Source organism: Perca flavescens, chromosome 21 (genome assembly GCF_004354835.1).
Source record: "Perca flavescens isolate YP-PL-M2 chromosome 21, PFLA_1.0, whole genome shotgun sequence".
In the NCBI taxonomy this organism is placed as follows: Eukaryota; Metazoa; Chordata; class Actinopteri; order Perciformes; family Percidae; genus Perca; species Perca flavescens.
The window spans coordinates 15,043,569-15,065,764 of record NC_041351.1 but is presented as its reverse complement, the minus strand read 5'-3'; the positions used below and the strand labels follow the sequence as shown (position 1 = coordinate 15,065,764).

The 22,196-nt window shown below is 39.5% G+C and overlaps 3 protein-coding genes across 6 annotated transcripts; all 3 read left to right on the top strand.

Annotated features, from left to right (window-relative positions):
• Positions 1 to 283: 283 nt before the first annotated feature.
• slc4a1b (solute carrier family 4 member 1b (Diego blood group)) lies at positions 284 to 6,697 on the top strand. Its single transcript, XM_028568120.1, has 16 exons — positions 284 to 440; positions 890 to 1,025; positions 1,837 to 1,909; positions 2,579 to 2,621; positions 2,773 to 2,957; positions 3,239 to 3,449; positions 3,531 to 3,734; positions 3,825 to 3,973; positions 4,159 to 4,353; positions 4,488 to 4,736; positions 4,833 to 4,922; positions 5,280 to 5,446; positions 5,562 to 5,803; positions 5,907 to 6,073; positions 6,354 to 6,527; positions 6,617 to 6,697. Exons 1-16 carry the CDS (start codon positions 284 to 286, stop codon positions 6,695 to 6,697), a joined length of 2,523 nt encoding a protein of 840 aa, XP_028423921.1.
• Positions 6,698 to 10,756: 4,059 nt separating this feature from the next.
• LOC114548375 (nucleolar transcription factor 1-B) lies at positions 10,757 to 17,315 on the top strand. Its single transcript, XM_028568283.1, has 16 exons — positions 10,757 to 11,104; positions 11,246 to 11,421; positions 12,021 to 12,098; positions 12,352 to 12,507; positions 12,607 to 12,671; positions 12,765 to 12,843; positions 13,089 to 13,141; positions 14,205 to 14,346; positions 14,447 to 14,488; positions 14,571 to 14,639; positions 14,979 to 15,034; positions 15,181 to 15,370; positions 15,479 to 15,526; positions 15,650 to 15,724; positions 15,949 to 16,020; positions 16,106 to 17,315. The coding sequence occupies exons 1-16, from the start codon at positions 11,071 to 11,073 to the stop codon at positions 16,151 to 16,153; spliced, it is 1,383 nt and encodes a 460-aa protein (XP_028424084.1). The 5' UTR covers positions 10,757 to 11,070; the 3' UTR covers positions 16,154 to 17,315.
• Positions 17,316 to 17,412: 97 nt separating this feature from the next.
• atxn7l3b (ataxin 7 like 3b) lies at positions 17,413 to 21,968 on the top strand. 4 transcript variants are annotated; one of them, XM_028568284.1, is made up of 9 exons: positions 17,413 to 17,609; positions 18,154 to 18,200; positions 18,320 to 18,443; positions 18,580 to 18,712; positions 18,924 to 19,095; positions 19,409 to 19,509; positions 19,654 to 19,676; positions 19,827 to 19,872; positions 20,846 to 21,968. In XM_028568284.1, exons 3-9 carry the CDS (start codon positions 18,393 to 18,395, stop codon positions 20,923 to 20,925), a joined length of 606 nt encoding a protein of 201 aa, XP_028424085.1. In that variant the 5' UTR covers positions 17,413 to 17,609; positions 18,154 to 18,200; positions 18,320 to 18,392; the 3' UTR covers positions 20,926 to 21,968. The 4 variants fall into 4 exon arrangements, with proteins under 4 accessions (XP_028424085.1, XP_028424086.1, XP_028424087.1 ...); XM_028568285.1 differs by lacking the exon at positions 17,413 to 17,609 and adding an exon at positions 17,623 to 17,792; XM_028568286.1 differs by lacking the exon at positions 17,413 to 17,609 and adding an exon at positions 17,816 to 17,997.
• The last annotated feature ends 228 nt before the right edge of the window (positions 21,969 to 22,196 follow it).

Here is a 22,196-nt window from a genome sequence, read left to right as displayed (position 1 = left end):
TTACGTTTACTTGATATAAAAGCTATTTAGAATTTTTATTTTCAGGTGAGATAGAGACTAAATATTGTCTTACAGTGAAACCTCAGGTGTTTACCACATGCTTCAGCTGTAATTGTGGGAGGTGCAAGTTTGTTTCATCCACTTGCCCCGGCCCAGATTTTCACTCTGTGTCTCACAGACACAAGCATGTTTGTGCCTGTGTCCTACATTCATGTCCTTATGAGCGAGTGTTTACCTCTGTTTTTCTCTGTGCCTTCAAAGGTACGTGGAGCTATAGGAGCAAATGAAGGACCAGAAGCAGCAGACCTACTGGCAGGAGACGGGCCGATGGATGGGCTACGAGGAGAGCTTCGACCCCCAGACCGGGGTGTGGGTGTCTTCGAGCATCTCCTACCTCACCTTCAAGAGCCTCATCCAGCTCCGACGCACCATGAACACAGGTCAGTGAGAAAAAAAAAAAAATTAATATATATATATATATATATATATAAATATAAATCAATCTTTAGTGGTGCAAAGTAAAATACATTTTCTTGAGTAATTCCACTTTACGCTACATTAAACTTTTACTCGACTACTTTAAGAGGGAGCTATTATACTTTTTATTCCTCTATACCTGATAGCATTAGGTACTTTTCAGATTCAGAATATTATTACAAAAAAATAACCAACAAATACATTATGAGGCATTATTATATGCTGCTTTCCTGTATTTTCTCTGACAGTATGTTTCACCAAGAGAGTGCCAACATTTAACCCAACAGATTCTTGGACCTTCAGCGCTTCTTTCTCGCTCTCATTTTGTCTGAACTTCCCCTCAAACCACAACCACACTGCCCTCCTCTTTGAGATCACCTCTGAATATTTTCCAACATGTTTCTTTGTCAAGGCGTGACAGTTTTCGACTGTGAAGAGCAGACACTGGCCAGCATCGCAGAGAAGATGGTCAAAGAGATGGTTAACAAGAAGGCGATCAGACCTGAAGACCGGGAGGGAGTGCTGAAATCTCTGCTTCAAAACCGCAGGTATCCTTCGAAGACCTCACCCAACAGTGACTCAAACATAAATGACCTACATTTATGATGCTGTTATCCAAAGCTGCGAGTGAGTTCTACTCTCTCGCCCAGAGAAAGTTGAACGCAGCATGTAGCTATTGTGGAGATTAAACCTGTAATTATGAAACATAGTCTCTGACCTCCAAACCACTGTGTCTGTCTGCTTAAGTCTTTGTTAAAGGGGACCAATGTGTACTGTAGTTACCTCACTTATATAGGCCAGGTCACTCTAAAAGGGTATATACTGTCACTGTGTTTACACATTCTTGTTCAAAAAGTAAATAAATCTAAATTCAAATTTCTGGGTAATTTAGATCAAAGTTGCCAAAGTCCACTTCACTAAGATTTTAAGTTTTATTGTTTTCTCTAAGCCAACCTGATGTCCTCTGAGACTATTATTTCCAGTCTTTTCTCTACACTGCCAGAATATTTACACAAAACTAAAAAAATCAACCTTTAAGGGGAAAGTTTGACATTCTGGGAAATACGCTAATAAGAGTTGGATCAGACGTTTGATCTCATACAGTAAATATAAAGCTACAGCCAGCAGCAAAAGACTGGAAAAATGGGGAAACAGCTGGCCTGGCTCGCTACAAAGGCAACAAAATGTTTTGCCTACCTAATCACCGATATTGTTTGCTTAGCCTGGTGAATGTTTGCACACTCTTGTCTTCTACAGAGGAGACTACCAGAGAATAATTTAACATTCTTTCATCACAGCCGCTCAGTCTTCAGTCTGACACAAAAGCAGCCAATGACACATGCCATTTTCTCTCTCCAGCCAATCAGATGACCCGGAGAGCCGAGCCCTGACTGATGGGGTGGACCTGCAGAAGTTTTCAGTCAAGGACAAGGTAGGTTCTTCCATCCTGATGATCTGATGAGATCGTCCTATTAACGTGTCATTGGTGATAACAGGATCTGATATCATGACAATGGGGAGACAATGGAAGTGGATTTAAAGGGGAAAGTGACTTCTGGCATCAGACCATTTAGAAAGTCCTTCAGAGGAGTAAAGCTTTAAGGATTTAAGGATTCTGTTTCTTTTTAGATGAATACATTTAGATTTCTTTCTTCTGATACACGTTATCTCAGTTTTTATTGGATCCATTTATCATTTAAATTTCTGCACATATTGTTTTCTTTATGTGTTGAGTGGATCTTATTTAGTTTTAAGGGCTGTGACACAAGTCTTGGCATGTTAAGTAGGTATTTTCCTACAGCTGTGATGCTAAGATTGTAATTTCCTCTTGAGGAAAATGTGCAAAAATACGATATTTTTTTCATGCAAAGATTATCAAGGCAAGCTACACATCACTATATATATATATATATATATATATATATATATATATATATATATATATATATATATATATATATATATATATATATATATATATATATATATATATATATATATATATATATATATATATATATATATGTATGTATGTATGTATATATATAGTGATGTGTTTGCTTGTTTGCTCACTAAGTTTGCTCATTTTGTGTTCCTTTAGAGGAATGAATCTGACGGTGTTGAGGCCTCCATGGTGCTAGTAGGTAAGCCAGTGTTTGCATTGTTTTTTATTTAGGATCTGCAGTACAGTTTGTGTGTTTGTTGCTGCAGAATCGTTTGTATGCATCCTTTATGTATATGTGTGGCCAGTGTGGGTTTATCAATGAATGCAACATTTCTGTCTTTTTGAACCAGGAGCGTTGGACTTTCTGGAAAGACCCACAGTAGCGTTTGTGCGTCTGAAGGAAGCGGTGGTGCTCGACTCTGCCTTGGAGGCCCCAGTGCCCGTACGCTTTGTCTTTGCTCTGGTTGGCCCCACCAAGAATGACATGGACTACCGCGAGACTGGCCGCGCTATGGCAGCACTAATGGCTGATAAAGTGAGTTAGCTGACACTTACTACAGATAAACATACTGTACACGTATCTTATAGTTTCAATTGTTCAGATGCTAGAAGAAGAATATCTCTGACATTACAGGATATATTGTTGCAAAACTCTCCAAACAATAAAAGTGCAGACAAAAGAAATGTTTAGAACACAGACATTTTCTGCCACTTTGCAACAGAGTTATTGAAAGTACAGTATGACATGGGACACCTTGTCAAATGCTCCCTGACCCTGTGCAGTCCTAATATCCCCTCCACTATCTTCAATCCCAGGTGTTCAATCAGGCAGCGTTTCAGGCAAAGAGCACCCTTGAGCTGAAGTACGCCTTGGACGACTTCATGGACTGCAGCATCGTCATCCCGCCCACAGAGATCCAGAATGAAGCGATGCTTAGCTCCATTATCAGCTTTCAGAAGAAGCTGCTGCAGGACAGATCCCAGTCCTATGATTCCATGCTCCGTCTGGACTCCAGACCTCGCAGGGGTAAATACTATCAATAGTCATGGAACTTTAGATTTCCTACAACACATACACATAAACAAGATTAAAATTGTTTCCCCACAGTTTCCATCTTTACTGGTCCCCCACCTGAAGACCCCCTGTCCCGTACTGGTCGACCATTTGGCGGGATGATTCGAGACATAAAGAGACGCTACCAGTACTACAAGAGTGACATCACAGATGCTCTTAACACCCAGGTCCTTGCTGCCGTCATCTTCATCTACTTTGCCGCCCTCTCACCGGCCATCACCTTCGGGGGACTGCTGGGTATGTGTGCATATTTGTTTTTATTTGTATTTGACATGGTAATGCTGTTGCTAAAATAATAATATTTTGATGTGATCTTTGCCACTACAGCTGATAAGGTGGACAACATGATGGGCGTTTCAGAGCTCCTCATCTCCACCTGCATTCAGGGGATTATCTTCTGCTTCGTTGCTGCTCAGCCCATCCTGGTCATTGGTTTCTCCGGCCCTCTGTTAGTGTTTGAGGAGGCTTTCTTTGCCGTAAGTTATATCACTGAATCATGTAGGTAAACTGTTGAGTCTCTTTTGATCCATTTGAGCCCACTCAAGTACATTTTTGCAACAAATTTGTGATAAATTCTACATTTCTGTCTACCACAGCCCAATATTTCTTTAATTAATTTGCTTGGTCAGAGTTCAACTCAACCCCAGTTTCCTTCATTCAGTTCTGCAAGTCCCAGGAAATTGAGTATATTGTGGGAAGAGTGTGGGTTGGAGTGTGGCTGGTCATCATTGTAGTGATCGTCGTGGCCTTTGAGGGCAGCTTCCTGGTGCGTTTCATCTCCCGCTTCACCCAGGAAATCTTCTCCATCCTCATCTCCCTCATCTTCATCTATGAAACCTTTGCCAAGCTAGGGAGGGTAAACCATATTCATCCATTTCACACATTTGATCTGTCCTAATAAAATCTGAGACATTTAAATTCTGTGATGATAGTGCTGACTCTCATGGACCAGATTATAATCTTTCTTACTCTCTCCTGACCCCTCTTCAGATCTTTAAGGCTCATCCACTGATTTTGAATTACGATCATCTGAATTCAACTCTAGAAAATCCCTGGCACCCAAAGGTGGAAGAGCTGGTCTTGTTTGATAATGTTACTGGCAACGCCACTATTGTTGTAAAAACTATTAAGCCACCTTACCCCAACACAGCACTACTCTCCATGTGCCTCATGTTTGGATGCTTCTTAATTGCTTTCTTCCTGCGCCAGTTCAAGAATGGCACTTTTCTTCCTGGGAAGGTGAGTTAGGTCCACAATTATAAGTGAGGTTATTTATGTTATCAAGTGTTTTATTCAATTTTGAACTCTTTAATCAATCTGATCTATGCTTATCAGGTCAGACGTTTGCTTGGTGACTTTGGCGTGCCCATTGCCATTTTCCTCATGATTGTTGTGGACTACAACATTGATGATACCTACACTCAGGTTGGCCGATCAGTCTAAGCTTCCAAATCCATTTTATGTGCTGAATACATGCAAATTCAGATGAAATGTAGGATGATAGGTTCACGATTCACATACTAGCCATTAAAAGATCCCTTCCATATGCTTTCACTATAAGTGATGGGGGACAAAATCCACATCTTTCTGTGTTTAAAATATATTCAAAGGTTTATTTAAAGCTTATATGAGGCTTCTGTCGGACATTAAAATTGAGCTTTTGATTGCCAGTATGAACATGTGCAAAACCTATTTCAATGCACATATGGGCACTATTGGTTTCAGAACCCTTTAACTCTCGTTAGATTTAATAGATTTAATCCAAAAGCTTTTTCTTTACAGAAACTAGTGGTTCCCAAAGGTCTGATGGTGTCCAACCCATCCAAAAGAGGCTGGCTCATCAACCCCTTCGGAGAGCACAAGACACTACCTGTGTGGGTGATGTTTGCATGCTGTGTCCCTGCCTTGCTTGTTTTCATTCTGATCTTTCTGGAGTCTCAGATCACAACGTGAGTTGTTCACATCTCAACAACAATATCACTCACTGAATGATCAACCTCATCAACAAAACATTACATGTGCTGTCTTTGAACCACTTGAATCATATGTTCAATCTGTTAACAGTCTGATTGTGAGTAAGCCTGAGAGGAAGATGGTCAAAGGCTCTGGGTTCCACTTTGACTTGCTGGTTTTAGTTGGCATGGGAGGGCTCAGTGCAATATTTGGTGTGCCGTGGCTCAGTGCTGCCACTGTGCGAACTGTCACTCACGCCAACGCCCTCACCGTCATGAGCAAAGGACCAAAGCCTGTGATTGAGAAGGTGATGGAGCAGAGGGTCAGTGGCATTTTGGTGGCGTTACTGGTTGGTAGGTGCTTTCTAATCATCCATGTCTGCATGTCTAAAAATCTACAGATCTGTCATTAAAACACAGTACACCGCCCTTTATCTGAATGTCTGTTTGTGTCAAGGGCTGTCAATTCTGATGGAGCCAATCCTAAAGATGATTCCCATGTCAGCCTTGTTTGGGATCTTTCTCTACATGGGAGTAACGTCACTCAATGGCATCCAGCTGTGGGATCGTATATTGCTTCTGTTCATCCCTAAGAAATACCACCCTGAATCCTACGCCACCAGAGTAAGATCCCCGTGATCACATAAATAAAGCGCATGGTGCATGATGCATGATGCTTTAGAACGCTAGGACTGTTGCTACCTTAGCGGAAATGCACTATATATACCAGTATTTGTGTAGAAAGACTAATGTGCTTAAGAAAAACAGCAGTCATATAAACTCATATCCTATAGTGTCACATGTGTTGGCAACTATTAGAGCCTCTAAATCACATCAGGAGGCAAAAAGTGTCCGCAGTTGCTGTCATGTCTGTCTGACTGATATTTTGAAATGTTGGCTACAGGTGAGCACAGGACGAATGCACTTGTTCACAACCATCCAGGTAGTGTGCCTTGCAGTTTTGTGGATTGTTAAGTCCAGTCCAGTATCCCTCGCACTTCCCTTCATACTCATCCTCACCATCCCTATACGCATGTTTATGACCGGGCGTCTCTTCACTGAAAAGGAAATGAAATGTGTAAGTGGACACCTCCTGTCATTTAAAGAAATTAATGCAGATGAAAGCAGTATTAAGAAGTAATGTTTCTGGGTCTGTTGTGTTTGTAGTTGGATGCTGACGATGCCAAAGTGACATTCGAGGAGGAGCCGGGGCAGGATGTATACTGTGAATCTCAGATGCCATTGTAGATGTCTTCCATGCCAACTCATGCCAGCAATACTTTTATTTTGACAAAAATATATTCATTTTATGTGGCTCAAATGAATGTTTCATCCACCTATAAAACATGTTTTGAGTGTTTTGTTATTAATGAAGATGCAGATCTAAATTCTATCTTTATATTGTCAATATGGATGAATATTAATATCTTGTAAAAACAAAAATGTCTTGGTCAAACATTCCTGAAGAGTTTTCAACAGTCACTCAGGTAAATTATTTGAAACATGTTGTTTTGTTTCTAACAGCTTGTGCTTTTCACACTACTGACGCTAAAAATAATGATATAACATTGAATGTTTTTACAAAAAAGAAAGAGGCACTGCATGAAATATAAAATCATTCATGTTAACACTCCAAAAATTGACAGATTGGATGCTGTGTGGAAAATATTGTAGTGTTAAAAGCCAAAATTGGATGTTTCTCCAAGCAACGGCACATTGAATGTAATGTTGTAACATATGTCACTTAAGTTATTGTTGTACTTACTTGCTTGATGGGAGCAATATCCAATCTCTGAATGAAGTAATACAAGATTTATAGGGCAATGATGCAAGCAAAGTGTACATATTTTAGCAAGAATGATCAAACTGGTAACACTGGTGAGCAACACCACTGTATCCCAATACAGGGAGAGAGAAAATGATGAATTGTGTGTGTTCTTAAGTTTATATTGTGTGTTATATTGCTGTGTTCTTGTCGTCTCTCTATAAATAATAATAATAAAAATCTACCTCCCAAAAGCAGGCCCGTATTAAGACAATGTGGGGCCCCTGGGCACTATACCTCAAAGGCCCCCCACACACACACACACACACACACACACACACACACACACCCCCCATCCACTACCCCGTTTACTCGTGCTGTCCTCCTGGCAAAAATATCAGACATAATCAAGGGGATTTCTCAAATGTAATTTACTAACTTGTCCAACTACATACATGTAGGCATATGAGCAGTGAGCATTATATTCAAATGTCTCAATTCAAAATGTCAAAATCAATACACATTAGTACATCAGCCCAGCAGACAAGCCAAAAAAACTAACAAAAAACAAAGCATTTTCATTATGCAAAGAGAAACCAACACTTGCTTTCCCCCTGCCAAAAATATCAGACATAATCAAGGGGATTTCTCAAATATAATTTACTAACTTATCTAACTACATATATGTAGGCATATGAGCAGTGAGCACTATATTCAAACTTTCTCAATTCAAAATGTCTATCAATTCAAAAAGCCAAAATCAATACTATATATTGCAGCATTGTGGGTAGGTCAAATATGTATTTTTATTTCATGGGCCCTGAAAGCAACTCCTCTGGTCAAAAACTTTCAAAAGCATCATGGGAAAGCTAAAACTGCTTAAGCATCACAGCTAACAATAATAAAAGGACCTAAAATGAATAAAATATGGAAAAAAAGACTATGAATATTAGATCTAAGAATATGGATTTATTGCACAAAGTCCTCTGAAAGAAATACAAGTTCTAGGAAAAGAAGCGCAGACTGTGGACTGGTCTTTTACACTTCTCTGCTTACTGAATAAACTCACAAAGCGCCATGCTGGCCTGCTGTCTGTGAGCTTGAAAAACACAGAGAAGGCTTGGGCGCAACAAAGTCTCACCCAGAGGTGTGGGGGGGGGGGGGGGTTGTGTGAAAAACAATTCTCTTTGCTTGCCAATTACACTGAATCAAGAAAGTCAACCACTTATAATTTTTTATAACAGTTAATATTTTACATTGATCATTATGATAACATTTTTGGGGGGTTTAAACTGGCCACTTTTGATTATTATTCCTCTTCTTCTTCCACCACGCATATGAAATATGTAATATTGTATGTAATACTGGCAGCTAGCGGTTAAAATAGTTACTGCACTACCAATTCAAAATACTGGAGAGTCGTTTCCCCCGCCCCCTCCTGCCCAGACTCGAAGTTCACGGGGGTTGCCAGGCTAAGACCGCAGCATTCACAACAATGTTGCTAGACGCTTGTCTCACATAGCCAGACATTACTCCACAGCACAGCGGAGTAGCTAACGGTAAATGCTGGCTATATTGACAGTCATAAAATCCCGTGCTCATGCGGAGCTCTGTAACCAACTGACAGACACACTTTTTCGGCTTAAAATTACAGTATGAACCGCTAAAAACACAACAACCTCACTGTCCTCTCCACACGCCAGTCAGGCACACTTCCTCGGCTTAGAATTACAATACGAAACGCTAAAAATACCACTACCTTGCCGACGGAACACACTTCATTGGCTTAGAATTACGGCAACAATCGCTAAACACACTGCAAACTCACAGTCCTCTCTTTCCGATTTACAGCCCCCCTCTCGTGGCTTAAAATAACTCACCGTTGTTGGCTCCAGCCGCTAAACTACATGTTGTAAACAGCCATGGGCTGCTTGCCTGGTCCTCCCGGTAACGTTAACAGTTAGCAGGGTTAGCATGGTGGCGTTAGCCAGGACCAGTCGGGATCACTTTACTGGCTATGTCTCAATTGTTTTTGCGAGTAACCAACTCGGGTACTCTAGCTATATAATTCAATGTGAGTACACAAATGTTGAAATGACAAAAAATGCCCATCCCTAGTAGCTGTGATAAATTAGCCTGAAGCTAATGCTTACCTGTTCAGGAGAAAATAAACTCTGCGTCCTTTTGGGAAGCTGTCTCTATATCTATATATTTACCCGGGGTTTGTTACGTCTCTGGTCACGGAACTGTTAGAAACATGCTGTTTTCTTTTTTTTACATCAGGTAGAATCTATCTCCGTTGATCCTGTTCGTGTCTGTGCTGGTTTCATGGCTGTACTACCGTTACAGCTGTAGCGCGCTGGGTTTACGTTTTTACAGGTATATCTGGCAACCCGGCCTGGCTGTCAAACTGGGCAGTTGATAACAACACACAGACCAAAACATAAACATAAATTCCGTCACGGAATGTAAATTTCAAAAAGAAAAAATACTGACATTAGCATTGTTGTCAAAAAAGATAGTATTTCAGTTTAACATGTTTCCTTAATATCTGATGAGGCATTGGTGTCATTTTTGGATTTATTACAGTACAAATATTACATATTGGACCTTTAATTAACGTAGATTTTTTTGGAGGGTCCTGTTTGGATATTTTTCTCTAATTCTTTATTTGGACTCTTGATTAGTCTTGGCTGCTAAAAAATAAAACAGTCCAAGAGAAGAAGAGAAGAGTCCACAAGTGACACAGTATTTAGAATTGTTTCAGGATTTCAAACAGTAGTTAAATTAAAACACGCAAATACATTTGAAATGAATGTATTGTGTATGTCAGGTCATAGTGCAGATGGAGCCATCGGAGTCCTACGAGGTGATACAATACATCCCAGCAGTCAACCTCCCCTACAGTCAGCCTGGTTCCTGCTACACTCTTTACTTATTGGGCTCATGGGCGCAATGACAGACAGTTAAAGACCCATCAACTTAGTTTAATTAGGTGTGGCTTTTGATTGGTGTTAAAGAAAGCAGGGAGTAATGAAATGTGTTTTCACTTTGATACCTGTACATTATTGAAATAAATCCCTAAGACACCAGAAAAAAAAAACTCTGGGTGCTCTAAAATCAAATCAAACTTTGTATAGCACCTGTTTTATGAAACATTTTAATAGAATTAAATAATGTACAGTGAATAAATACATACATTTAAAACTCTAAATGCAGGATTACAGATCTGCCCCTGGTAATGAAAGATATGTCAATAGCCTGTTGATAAGCTTTGTAATTCAGAGAGGAAGATATTTCGATTTAGAGATTTAGAGAGTCAAGGCAAGAATGAAGGTTAAAATATCAGGTGATAAACCAACGTATAGTATATAATATATTATTTGTATTTGCTATAATTTATCAGTATTTAATTGATTTAGTCACTAAATCATGAAGTGGCCAGACTAGACACTCCGGCTCTCAACCTCTCACCGCTGCTCGAATCTGATCTGCCAATAAACAGAAAGAAGAGGAAGAAGAGGAAGCTCATTGGCTGCTTTCTGGCTCTTTTGGGTGACGCTCTGCAAAGACCCGCCTACCAAAAATGGAGGCATTTCACACATGTTGTCGGCTAAAAAACTGCAGCATAATGTGGAGTTTGTGTTCTGCAGAAAAACGTAACGGCAACAACGCCAGTTAATGAATATATATTTAGGTCAAATATCGCTTGCTTTTGGTTAATTTCCTAAAACCTAAGCTGGATTTTTTTTAGCTAACTAGCTATTGTTGTTGTACAGTTTCCGGGAGTCACGTAGATAGACCTGAAGTTCTGGCCAGTTTGCATCCAGCTACCGAAACACGTTTTCTGGGGAAAATGAGTGGAACTGAGACTGTGAATGAAGAATCTGGTGGGTATAATTAAATACTTAAATTGCACAAATTACTAAAAAGTAGTTGGGATTTCCTTTGCAAGAAGACACGCTTGTCGATCACAGTTGTATTAACTCTATTGATTGATTTTGTGTCCCTGTGCTATGCTATAACTACAGGGTGGACCAAGGCAAGCCTCCAGAAGCTTCTCGCCGCAATGAAAACCAGCATCCCAGAACATGACATAATGAGCGCATATACCAAAGGACTGAAGAGTGTGGACTGGAATGTGGTGGCTTTCCCCCCTTTCTCTCCTGAAGCATGCCAAGAAAAGTGGAAAGAGATTTTGCAGAAGGTGAGTCAAAAACAGTTTCAACACATAATGTACTTGTAATGTACTTAAGCAGATGGAGTTGACTAGGTGTCATAGAAATGTAGATGTTAAAATCTTGTTTTATAAACCGTTTACTATAAAGGTACATCTCTTGGGGTTCCTGTGTCATCACAGTATTTAAACCAAATAGATTTGTTGTTACCAATATGTTACAAATTACCATTTTGATATGAGCTATAGTGAATTTGGATGTACTGACGTATTCAGTTGTCACAAAATTACATTACAATGAAGAATTCCTAAATAAATGTGTTATTGTATGTTGGTATTTGTAGTGTACTTAGGTAGAGTAATTATGTATTGGGATAACTATGTAATGTATATTGTCACAATGAGGTTAGTTTTTGTCCTTTATACTACCATACTACAAACAGTACACACTGGTTTTACTTTTAATAAGATGAATTGGCAGGTTTTTCAAATGAACAAGACCGCTAATTTGAAAGATGTCCTTCATGATGATGAAATGCAACAAACAATTTAGTATATCAAACTATTAATTAAAGATAGTCTTATAAATGTTGTTAGTTCAGTGTAATATCCTTGTTGTTCTTGCTCAGATGCGAAAGACTCGGACCCTCACAGAGCTCATCGTTGAAGCTGAAGATGTAATTTCCAATCCGGTCAAGAATATGAAGGTAAGCACAGCACAATCAAGCTTTAGATATGTTGTGAATACAAACTTTCTCTGTGCAAGGTTATATTTTAAATACCATGTAGATCACTGTTTATACTAATACAAATCCCCTGCAAAACAATAATGACTCTTCAAACATCGCACTGCAGATAAAGACAGAAATCTGTATGTATTGCTGATAGGTTGCAAACACGATCCATCCAATAATACCACATGCTTCATCGGGTAATTTGTTAGAGTAATTTTTCCTGCAGATCCATCCAGAGTTCCCGAAGAAACCCAGCCCTCCAAATGCCATTTTTTATGAGGAGAACTGGGCCAAGTTTCACGAGAAGCACCCAAATATGAGCCGCCGAAAGGTGTTCAGGCGCCTAATCAAGAAGTACAAGGCACTCTCAGATGAAGAGAAGGTACAGTCGGTGAAAGGCTACTGCTCAAACAGAGCTTCTTTTCGTTTGATGTTGCCTAAGGCCTCCCATTTTAAATTATGAATTACTGACATTTTCTAGGCTCAATATGTGGAGAAATCCGAGGCTGCAATGGAGGGTTACAGGAAAAAGATGCAGCAGTTCAGGTTGTAAATAAACACACATAACATACTGTATGAAGATGGGACTTGGCCCAGGCTGCTTGTGTGAATTCAGTGTCAGCTAACTCTGTCTTTCAGGAAACAATACAAATTACCTCCCGCCCGGGAGCCCAAAGCCTGCCAGAAGAGGAAGAGACTCTCTGCAGACACTCCCACAGTAAGTGATGGTCACATCAGCCAGACCTCGTCACAAACCATGGTGTACTATTTGCATGGTTAGCTGGGTTTATTCTTTTTATCTTCCCAAATACATATTAATATAATATTCATATGATTTAATACAGTTCATACAGTAGTTATTTGGAAGGGCGCATATTTATTTGCAATTACCTTACCTAACACTGCTGGTTCTAATTCTTAATGAATTATCTTCAAATTAATGTGTGATCTCTCTCGCTAAAGCAGGGTGAAGAGGGTACTACAGTTGCAAAGGACCTGCCTCCCAAGCCTCCTTTGTAAGCAAAACACACACACACACACACACACACACACACACACACACACACACACACACACACACACACACACAGGGTGATTGAAATTGAACTCAGAAGTCTCTTATTTTTCTTTGTTGTGTTCATAAATCTGCAGCGTGCATCTCTATAACTGTGAGAAGCACAGTACGTTTTTAAAGCAGTCACACTTGTCTGCTAATTAAACATTAGCAGGTAATGGAGATGCTGTGGTTGATATTAATTGTTGTTTTCAAAGCTTTTAAGTGTTGGCAGAAACAGTACAGTGTGTTTTTTGATTTGGTGTTTATTAGTCTGTATTGTTTTCCCCACTGTTGGACACATGCAAACCGCTCCCATCATCATCATCGTACTGGTCAGCTTGTGGCTTGCACTTTACCTGGCAAAGAGAGTGGCCATCACTAAAAGGGTGGTGCCACCAAAAGCTGCAGCAGTGGCAGCAAAAACTGCCCTGTCCTGTTAGTAGTGTCCTGAGGAGTGTCCCGGGACAGTCAAACACTGTCCTGTACACGGTCCTGTGACGAGTCACAGGACCGTGTACAGGACAGTGACTGATTGTCCCGGGACAGTCATGGAGTCACAGGACAGTGTCTGGGTGTCACAGGACAGTGTCCGACTGTCCCGGGACAGTCATGGAGTTACAGGACAGTGTCTGACTGTCCTGGGACACTCCTCAGGACACCACTAATGTGACAGGACAGTTTTTACTGCCACTGCTTCTCACCAAAAGGTGACCTCTATACACATCCTCATCCACTAGGGGGCATGGCATTTCCAAGGGATACATGCTCAATATTTCCTGCCTGTCATTAGATGAAGAAGCCCTTTGGAGAACCAGCAAAACTTCATTAACTTTGCGACAAAAGTCTAGTGGATTGCCGTATTTAGACTCAGCTTTATCTTATACACTTGGCTTGATCAAAGTTTTTAATCACATTTTAGGTCTTATCTGTGGGTAAATGAATTGAAACTTAAGCTAACAAGGATGTAAGCAGGTAATTTACTAGAAGCTGAGCACATTTGGTGTGTGTGTCTGTGTCTTTAGCAATGGTTATAATCTATTCTGCAAAGAGCAACGTGCGTCCATGACGGGTTTCTCTGGAAATACCTACGTTAGTGTCTGGGCCCAACGTTGGCGAGATTTGACTGCGAGACAGAGGGAAGAGTACAGCACTCGCTGCAGAGAGGTATGCACACACAAACGGTTTCATAAAGACAGTGCTACTAAAGATTAGTATGTTGGGTTACGGTAAAAATCAGTTAAATCTGAATGTTCATTTCTTTCAGTTAAAGAGACAGTATTCGGTCATGCTGAATAAATATCTAATGGTAAGTACTTTACAAGACTACAGTTGCAGCGTTGAGCTTATGCTGCCAGACTTTGTGTAATGATGGTGTTTATGTTCCTCAGACTTTTGATAAGGAGGAGCAGCAGCGCATCCTAAATGAGAATGGCATCAAAAGACCTCATGAGCATAAGGTGAGAAGTAATTCATGGTTCTTGCACAGATCTGGTAGTTAGTCCTAAGAACTAATGTTCTGTGCTTGTAGACATGTTGTCACTTCTGTTAACAAAAGGTAAGAAAAGCTGTTTTTAACACTTGGTTGACTAATTTGGTAACATTCAGGGAACTTTTCTTTGATTTGATTAAACCTATTTGTTTGCTTTTCCAGCTATTGTTAATTGTCCGTGTCGTAAGCCTCAACAGCTTATAATCAGTGGGGGTTGTTTGTGATCCCTCTTCCTTTTAAAATAAATAAAAAAACTACATTGGATTCATGTCCTCTTCTATTAATACATTTTGTCGTTATTTTGCAGAGCATTGTAAAAAAAGTTGCACGGAAACTTCCTGGCGAGCCCAAGATGCCATCTCGGTGAGCACGACCATCAAACAACCTCTGTTCCTTTTGAGATTCCCAGAATTAATTAAAACTTGCAACAACTCAAACCCTCAGTTGTTTATCTGCAGACAAACTTGTGACTGATTTTTTTTTTTTTTTTTTTTTTACTTTACTCACAGATCTGGTAATGTCATTTTCTGCAAAAACCAGATGGAACTTCTGAAGGAGAAATTCCCAAACTCAAATGAGCGCTTCACCAAGGTCAACCAAATGTGGCATGCCCTCTCCGATAGGGAGAAGGAACGCTACAAAGAGGAAGTATGTCAAAAAGTTAATAAATACTCGATGGAGCTGCAGAAGTGGTTTAAGGTATAAGAATCCTGTCCTTCTAATGTTTGTTTTTATTATATATATATATATAGTTTTTTATAAAATTGGTATATCCTTTTAAAATGTGTAACTTTTTACATTCCATAGACGTTGCCGGCAGCAGAGCAGGAAGCTTATCGAATACGTAACCCCAGTGTAAGCACACACACACACACACACACACACACACACACAAATTCAAGTACCCATTTGTGTCTTTCTTTATATGTGTTTCATAAATGTTTTTTTTTAAGATTGATAATAAGCTTATCTTTGCAGAAATTGCAATTCCTTATTGTCAACCAAATGAAAAATGACCGAGAAGAACCATGTGGAGCTGCGTACAGACCATCAGTAAGTCAAACAGTAGTTAATAGAACACACACAAAATAATATAGTCTTCTTAACCACACCAATGCGAAGCTCTGTGATAGTACAGGCTGTGTTATAGTGAAGTTTGAAGTAAATGTAACTGAATGTATACAATCACATACATTTGTTTATAAAAAGAATTCTATATGCTGCACTCAGGTTTAAAAAGCTTTATTTTCAGCCCTAATTTATCGTATGCCACACAGGATTCAGAAGACGAAGACATTGAAGACAGCAGCAGTGATGAAGAAGAAGAGGACAATTCGGACTGTTATCAGGTTCGAACACCTAAATGTATATTTTGCACTTTTGTATTTATTTTTGCATCTCCAGATGTTATAAATGTTAATTGTCGATCTACAGGTCGAGGAGGAAGAAGACAATGATGTCATCATGTTTAAGGTGTTTTAAATGGAGAGGAGATGTACAGCAGAAGCACCACACACTCATGTGAAGTTCAGAGCTAGAATCTTCAACTTGGTCTGTACAAAGAAGCACATTTGAGATGATGGGCGGTCTCTCCAGTGGCTGTCTTCAGTGCCACATTGTATCGTGGCCATATTTGCTGAAAGGTTGCCATTACCAGTACTCCTATTTATTGTGCCACAACCAAGTTGGATTACAAAGTGCCCGAGGACCCGAGACCCCCAGGGGCCACCCGAGACCCCCAGGGGCCACACAAGCCCCGGGTTTACATACTATGTGGCGATTAGTTGGTTGTAATGTAAACAATTGTAAGACTGTTTGGGAATATGCACGACTAAAGCACAATATCAACTGATATGATTAGGGCCTTTAACTATTAAATTTAGATAAAACAAACACCCTTATATATTTTATAAGGGTTTATCAGTCAAGTGATTTCTTTTTTTTTTAAATCTGCTTCAAAAGAACTAAAACTGTTGTAACTTTGGCAGAAAATTGTGTGTTCATGTAGGCTCCCATAGTAAGAAGCTAATTGAGAATTACATGTCTGGGTCCTTAAAGGTTATCACATTTTAAAGACTTGGAAAAATAGGATCCCTCTGCAAAGATAATGTTTTAAGACCATCGTTATTTCATTTTACATTGTGCTCACATGCTGCGTATCCCCAAAATAATTTTGTTCAAATTACCACACAGCAAACATGGGTCTATTTGATAATCTGCCATTTGAATACTGTTAACCATGCACACAGATTGGTGAAAAATGGAAGGTTTATAGGGACCCACAAGCAGATTAATCTGGCCTTTACCGCAACATAATGCATCTGAGCTAGTCTATAAATTAAGACACTTTATTGTACCATTACTCTGCTATTTTGTTCTACTTTTAAATAATGACCACATGTATACAAATATTTTAGAGAGAAAGCCTGACCAGGGGATTTTACTGCAAGTACTCAGATTTGTCTGATTTTATGTGATGGGGTCAAAATGATGTGATTTGTTTTAATTGTGTGGAGAAAAAAATAATTTACTTTGTCAAGCATTGTTTTGTTTTTTTATTGATATAGACCCCTTCACATGCTGTTTGGATGTTCCAGAAAGAAGAGATATTTCCAATATAAAATAAAATATGTTACATGTTAAAGATGTGAGTCATCTTGCCTGATGCAGCAAAGTTCAAATAACAAAGCACAAACCAGTGTTACCAAATAGGATGGTTTGTAATGACTACTACAAAGCTGAAAAAAGGCCAATTTAACCCCTCAATTGCTTGGGGTAAAGCGCAGTGCCTGGATGGTAAATCCACTCCCATTCAAGTTGGCTGAGTAAAGGAAAGCCCCGGCAGTGCTGCAAAGGAAGCGTTGGGTGGAAACTCGTGTAGCGATCGATTGCTACTGTCTGATCTCTGTGATGTAAAGATGGATGCCTGCCGAAATAGGTAAATAAAGACAATTAGCAAATTGTGCGTGGCTGTGATTGATGTATTCCTCGTATGTAGGCTTTATATTGGGATACAAGTGTGGTTTTGAATCATTCGGGGCTTGTGCGGTGTGTTGAGAGGCGAACAGCCGCAGTGCAGCAGCGGTGTTGGGTTCGGGGACAAGCCTCGCTGTGATCAAATGTAATTATTCCATAGCAAAAGCGTTCAGTCACTTCTAAATGACGTTACATTGTTTCTATTTCCTCCGCCTAGTCTGATACATTTGGCACGTTTAGCTCGTAGCTGTAGCTGCTGTCGACTGGAGGATACCACCTCTTGTAACGTTAACCTCTTGGCATGTTCAGTTTCTCCAGCCTATTCATAGCCTCACTCTTTGTTTTCCTCAGTAAGGTTTTGGCTAAGCTACCTTCATTAGACAGTAATGCTCGGAGCAGCAGGGTGGTGTGTTTGAAAATTAAGCTAACTGTGTCTGTTTATTGGGATTTTGCAGACAGTGCTGCAACACCAACGCTAACTTGCTTCTGCTTTGTGTTATTCGTAGGTTATAAACGTGGGAAGTAAGTCCCTGGCAGTGTTCAACGTGCAGTTGTAAGTAGCTGTATCACATTCAAGGCGTCAAATGTTGACCATGCACTGATTTACATGAATTGGTTAAACAGGATGTAATGCCACTGTGCTGCTAACAGTGTATTTCCCTCCTGCTGCAGCCCTGTTCTGGCCAATGCTTGCTGCGCTACAGCATGACCACAGCAGCGTCGGCTCATCTGGTAGTTCTGGCAAATGAAAATGGAGGAGGTTTCAATGTCCAGCCTGGACAACAGCAAGCTGGAGGTACATTAGGCCACAGTATAATAGTAGTTTGAGCAGCCTTGGAAATGCACATCAAACTGTACATCTGCAGACACTGTAGAATACACACAGACAGTGGCTTACTTGTGTCTCTGTTCCCCTGGCCCTTCCCTGCCAGGGCCTAGCTCAGGACATCCTGTCTGACCTGGTGGAGGATGCATGCCTGGGTCTTTGCTTCGAGGTCCACCGGGCCGTCAAGCAGGGCTATTTTTTCCTGGATGACACGGACCAAGAAAGCATGAGGGACTTTGGTGAGCACAAAGTCTTCCTACTAGTGACATAAATGAGAGCAGTGAACAAGTGAGTGTGTTTTCTTGCGTATTAATGAAACCAGATAATAAAAAAAAAAGTCCAAAGAAAGCAATGACACATCAAGGCCAAAACATCTCTCTGTAAACCAATAGTCATTTTGTGTATTTTGACATAAAGCAGAGATGTTCATTGCTTGCCTTAAATTTCCAGAAATCGTGGACCAGCCGGGATTGGATGTGTTCGGCCAGGTGTACAACCAGTGGAAAAACAAAGAGTGTGTATGTCCCAACTGCAGCCGAAGCATTGCTGCCTCACGCTTTGCCCCGCATCTGGAGAAATGCCTGGGGATGGGACGCAACAGCAGCCGCATAGCCAACCGCAGGTATGAGAGTAAAACAGCTAACCACAGTGATATATGTAGTATAGTATACTACTGATTTACACCTCTCCCTTTGTCCCATAAGCTAAGCCTCCTTCTATGAGCATCAAAAGTAAAATTTGATAATGCACATGTACCATATTTATGTTGTGTAGCTACACATACTGGAGAAGTTATGCTCCGTATATATTACAAAATAGAATGATACAAAACATTATGAAATAGCTTTAGGTCAGAATGTATTTGTTTTATGAGCAGACTGTTATTTACAGTGAGTCACTGTTGGTGTCATATCTTATTCCTGCCTTTTTTACAGAATAGTCACCGGTAACAACACCAACAACAAGTCAGAGAGCGACCAAGAGGATAATGATGACGTCAATGACAATGACTGGTCTTATGGGGCAGAAAAGAAAGGTGATGTGCTGGTGCTACTTTTTAACTTCTTTTTTTAGTGATACTGAATGTTAATTGTTAATTTCAAATGAAGTTTGACATGTATGAAATTAATCTAATGTTGTATTTTCTTTAATCTTGAAATGTAATGTCTTTCTTTTACAGCCAAGAAAAGGAAATCTGATAAGGTACTTTCATTTTCCCCAAAGATTAATATAACAATCTTGAGGAGCATGACACTGTTTTATTATCCACAATCATTAATTCTATTATATAAACACATGTAGAATGTTAAGTAATTATTCCTGATTTTTCTGAATTTTCTTTTTCCACCTCAGAATCCAAACTCACCCAGAAGATCCAAATCATTCAAGCATAAAAGCAGTAAGTGGAAATGAATCCTTGAACTTCTTGTTGATGTGTGCAGTTTTTACTTTGTGCACAGTTTAAAAGAAACCAATACATTTGTTGGCTAGTTATTTTTAACATACAAACCCCAATTCCAATGAAGTTGGGACGTTCTGTAAAACGTAAATAAAAACAGAATACAATGATTTGCAAATCCTTTTCAACTTATATTCAGTTGAAAACACTACAAAGACAAGATATTTAATGTTCAAACTGATAAACGTTTTTTTTTTTTTTGTTGCAAATATTCACTCATTTTGAATTTAATGCCTGCAACACGTTCCAAAAAAGCTGAGACAGGGGCGTGTTTACCACTGTGTTACATCTCCTTTCCTTTTAACAACACTCAAAAAGCATTTAGGAACTGAGGACACTAATTGTTGAAGCTTTGTAGGTGGAATTCTTTCCCATTCTTGCTTGATGTATGATTTCAGTTGCTCAACAGTCTGGGTTTCCAATGTCAAATTTTGCGCTTCATAATGCGGCACACATTTTCAATGGGAGACAGGTCTAGACTGCAGGCAGGCCAGTCTAGAACCTGCACTCTTTTACTATGAAGTCACGCTGTGCAGAATGTATCTTGGCATTGTCCCTGAAGTAAGCAGGGACGTCCCTTGTATTCTGTTTTTATTTACATTTTACACAATGTCCCAACTTCATTGGAATTGGGGTATGTATTAATGTTTTACCAAATCTTGCTTAATATTGTTTAATTATCTGATTTTAGAATAAAGAAGTGAACCCACTTTGTGTCCATTAAATTCATGCCTAGATTAGGGCTTGGTTCATTCTGTCAATATTGTTTTGAATATCGGTTTCTTGGCTATGTATCCAAAATGCCTTACGTTGATCAGAGAAATTGTGAAATTATGTAAATATTTATTTAAATCATTGTAATTATCTGGTACAAGTGACTGAATGACATCCGGCCTTATGCTTATTCCCATAGGCATGATGGGTCAGAGACGTCGCATGGACAACCAGGAGAGCCCACGCATGCTGATGAAAGATGAGGCATTCCCTCAATAACACACTCAGCCACAAACCCATTCTCTCACCATCATGTGTACACATACACACACACACACACACACACACAACGTGCACACACAGGAAGACCAGTAACACTTCACCCTTGGTTCTTTATGTTGCAAAATCAATGGATGTGGATGTTAGTGACATTCAAGGCGTTTGCTGCTCTGCAGAAGAAGTCCAGACCTCCCACTGTATACTTGACAGATTGTTTCACAAAATCATTGTACCAACACTCATTTTTTTATTTTGTTTTAGTTATTTTGTCTCAGCAATTTTTGCTGGAGTCCAAAATAATGAATATCACCGTATACAATTACACTGCACAAAGGTAGATTGTGGTGTCATTCATTCAGCGGCCAAACCGAGGCAGCTCTGTGCACATACAGTATGTTGTTTTGTTTTTTAATACAGAAAGGATTAGTCATTAGGTGTACTTCTATTTCCTCATCTTTTAAAATCTCATTCTTTGAAAAATAATGTCAAAGACAATCATTACTAATGGTTTGTCTTTTATTTTCACATTCACTGTCGGGCTCATAGTTCTTCGGTTGAATCACAATACAGTGTTTGAGAGAAAAGCAACTCTGTTTGTCATTCACCTGTGGAAATGTTCAGTAAATGAACCCCTAATTGTACACGCAGGTATTTGCTGCAAACAGCAGGTTTGTTTTGTTTCAATTTTGGTGGATAGGTGGGCTTGTTTTCCAACATTCAAAAAAATGTCTTTGTATCATGTGTTTACATTGTAAAGGGTTACATATATCTTTGGTGTGATGTGATAGTGTAAATATTCCAATAGTTGAATTGCTGCTATCATGGCTCAGTTTGTTTCATCTGTCTAGCATAATAAATGATTTGTTACCTGTCATTACATCTTGTGTTAACTTGAAACTGAATAGGGTTTTGAAATTAACCCTGCTCAAGTACTTATAGTTAAAGACCAAATGACCCACAGGGGATGCTGTTGATCAAATGAAGAGGTCTAGAAATGTTCCAGTTTTGATTATTTTAATACACTTACCATATGATACATTAAATGTTCCTTTGTGAAAGTTTATTTTTCATTGAAGTGCTCTGGTAGATCTTATTCTGCAGAAATTGAGACATAGTAAACACTGAAGTTCACACAGTTGGAGATTACATCAAAGTGTGCTGCATTGAGTTCCTCCTGAACAGAAAACCGCCAGGGTAGCCAGTTATGCTGCCTTCATGTGCTCCTCTTAAACTCCGACATCTGAGATTTTATACATTTGTGTGTTGGGGAT

What these genes read in the sequence shown, in the direction of transcription:
- atxn7l3b (XM_028568284.1), top strand. Translation starts at nt 18,393, where the DNA reads ATGAAAATGGAGGAGGTTTCAATGTCCAGCCTGGACAACAGCAAGCTG. An exon ending in AGAAAGCATGAGGGACTTTG is followed by an intron (nt 18,713 to 18,923) that starts GTGAGCACAAAG and finishes TTAAATTTCCAG; the next exon opens with AAATCGTGGACCAGCCGGGA. An exon ending in ATCATTCAAGCATAAAAGCA is followed by an intron (nt 19,873 to 20,845) that starts GTAAGTGGAAAT and finishes TTATTCCCATAG; the next exon opens with GCATGATGGGTCAGAGACGT.
- LOC114548375 (XM_028568283.1), top strand. Translation starts at nt 11,071, where the DNA reads ATGAGTGGAACTGAGACTGTGAATGAAGAATCTG. An exon ending in AAAAAGATGCAGCAGTTCAG is followed by an intron (nt 12,672 to 12,764) that starts GTTGTAAATAAA and finishes TCTGTCTTTCAG; the next exon opens with GAAACAATACAAATTACCTC. An exon ending in TGCTGAATAAATATCTAATG is followed by an intron (nt 14,489 to 14,570) that starts GTAAGTACTTTA and finishes TATGTTCCTCAG; the next exon opens with ACTTTTGATAAGGAGGAGCA.
- slc4a1b (XM_028568120.1), top strand. Translation starts at nt 284, where the DNA reads ATGAAGGACCAGAAGCAGCAGACCTACTGGCAGGAGACGGGCCGATGG. An exon ending in GCACTTTTCTTCCTGGGAAG is followed by an intron (nt 4,737 to 4,832) that starts GTGAGTTAGGTC and finishes TATGCTTATCAG; the next exon opens with GTCAGACGTTTGCTTGGTGA. An exon ending in TTGATGATACCTACACTCAG is followed by an intron (nt 4,923 to 5,279) that starts GTTGGCCGATCA and finishes TTTTCTTTACAG; the next exon opens with AAACTAGTGGTTCCCAAAGG.